The sequence below is a fragment of the Eulemur rufifrons genome, chromosome 30 (genome assembly GCF_041146395.1).
Source record: "Eulemur rufifrons isolate Redbay chromosome 30, OSU_ERuf_1, whole genome shotgun sequence".
Lineage (NCBI taxonomy): Eukaryota > Metazoa > Chordata > Mammalia > Primates > Lemuridae > Eulemur > Eulemur rufifrons.
In genome coordinates, this window is record NC_091012.1 from 113894008 (window position 1) to 113895750 (window position 1743).

A 1743-nucleotide genomic window follows, 5' to 3' on the forward strand; every position below is an offset into this window, starting at 1 on the left:
CTAATTTATTGAGATTTATTTCTTATACGTCCAAAGATAAGTAGATGCATGTATATATTATTTAATTGTACAAAACAACAAACTAAAAGGTATAAGGGAAAAAACATTAATCACCTATTTTCTATTTTTGATACCAAATATTTTAAAGCAAGGTTCTTAGCAATGACATATTATCTTATTCCAGATAACAATACAGAGAGATGGTTTTACATGTTTTACAGAAGAGGAGCTCTTACTATTGAACCTCACGAACAGCATTAGATGTGGGATCAAAACCATTTGAAACATTAAGATTTTGAAGATAATTAACACTCTATTAAAAGAAGTAACATTCATATAACACACGCATCAAAAATAAAAGAACAACTTGTCAAGTTACACATACAAAATAGGAACACAGATGATTCCCTCCAGCTCCACCCTGGGCCTACATTGTTTAAACACTAACTGCCTTCTTCAAATGATACATGAAGAATCTATCCCTGACTTCACTAGGTGTGGAAGGAGCTGCCACACATGGCACTGGAACTCGCAGTGGCCATGGGAGTAGAGCCAGCCCTAACTAAACCTCTTGCTTGGGCTCTCTCTGCTTCATCTCGCAGAGCCTCCTCATACTGAGAAGGGAAAGAACTTGGGTCAGTCCCATGGACCTTGGCCAGAAACTCCAGGAGTTTCATCTTTCTGGTTTCAGCGTGGGCTCTTGGGCCCCACAGGAATTCATACTGTGCAGGATCACTGTTGGGCACCTGGCGGTACTCCAGGTACATTTCCTTCACCAACTCTTTGGTGATGAACTCCCTGGGCTCTCCAAAGAGGAAGTGCTTCCACCCGGAATATACCCCCGTCACATTCAGCACTTCCCAGACTTCCTCTTCAGTGGCACGGTTGCCATTCATGAAGATCACACACAGGATCAGGATCAGGAGGCCGGTCTTGGGCACACCCTTTTCAACACACAGCATGCCATCATAGGTGAGGCCCAGCTTGATGAAGAGGCCATAGAGGTGGCTGGTGCGGTCTACTTCTTTCACATCAAGGCCAAAGACTATCTCCATGCGCTCAGAGGCTCTCAGGAAGATCTCAGGGAAGTGGTACTCATCTTCTTCCATGATAATCAACATCTCTGCCTTTGTTATTAGCTCTTTCACTTGATATTTGAACAGCATGAAATTCACCAGAAGAGCCACTTTCTCGTCAAGAGCATCGATGAGCACATTCTCCAGGGCTGCTGTAGCTTGTGAGGTGCTAGGACTGTATTCCTCTACTTCGCCAATGGAGCCCTCATCAGGTTTGCTTGCTGAGGTGGCTGCGACAGCAATGGCAGAGGAGCAGGAACCCTGAGGACCCTCAGGAGTGCTCAGCATCTTAGCAGCAGGAGCCTCCTGCAGGTTGCCTGGTATGAGCGGATTGGGGAAGGAGGGAGAGGCCTCCTCCACAGCCTTGGGAACCTGGGCATTTTCCAAACCCTGGATCTCACTCTGGGTCTGAATGCGCTGATCATGTCTGCACTGTGGACTCTCCTGATCCTTAGGCATGATGTCTCTTGCTGGTGGCAGTAGGCAGGAGTGAGCAGAGGGTGCTCAATGCAGAGTCACTGCCTAAGAGAGAGAGGGAGGATGTGAGTGTCCTCAGTAGTTAAACTCAACTGCAGTGGCTCTGATAGAAGCTGTTGCCAATGGACTTTTCCTGACAACAGTGTTATAAGGTCTTATAGGTCTCCTGTCATCTTGGTGTCTGTCCCCC

General features: G+C 46.3%; 1 protein-coding gene across 1 annotated transcript; it reads right to left on the bottom strand.

Annotated features, from left to right (window-relative positions):
• Positions 1-491: 491 nt before the first annotated feature.
• Positions 492-1535, bottom strand: LOC138379028 (melanoma-associated antigen B16-like). The gene has a single exon (XM_069464302.1). It carries the CDS (start codon positions 1533-1535, stop codon positions 492-494), a length of 1044 nt encoding a protein of 347 aa, XP_069320403.1.
• Positions 1536-1743: the final 208 nt, after the last annotated feature.

Excerpts from the sequence above, each read along its gene's own strand:
- LOC138379028 (XM_069464302.1), bottom strand. The coding sequence starts at position 1,535 with ATGCCTAAGGATCAGGAGAGTCCACAGTGCAGACATGATCAGCGCATT.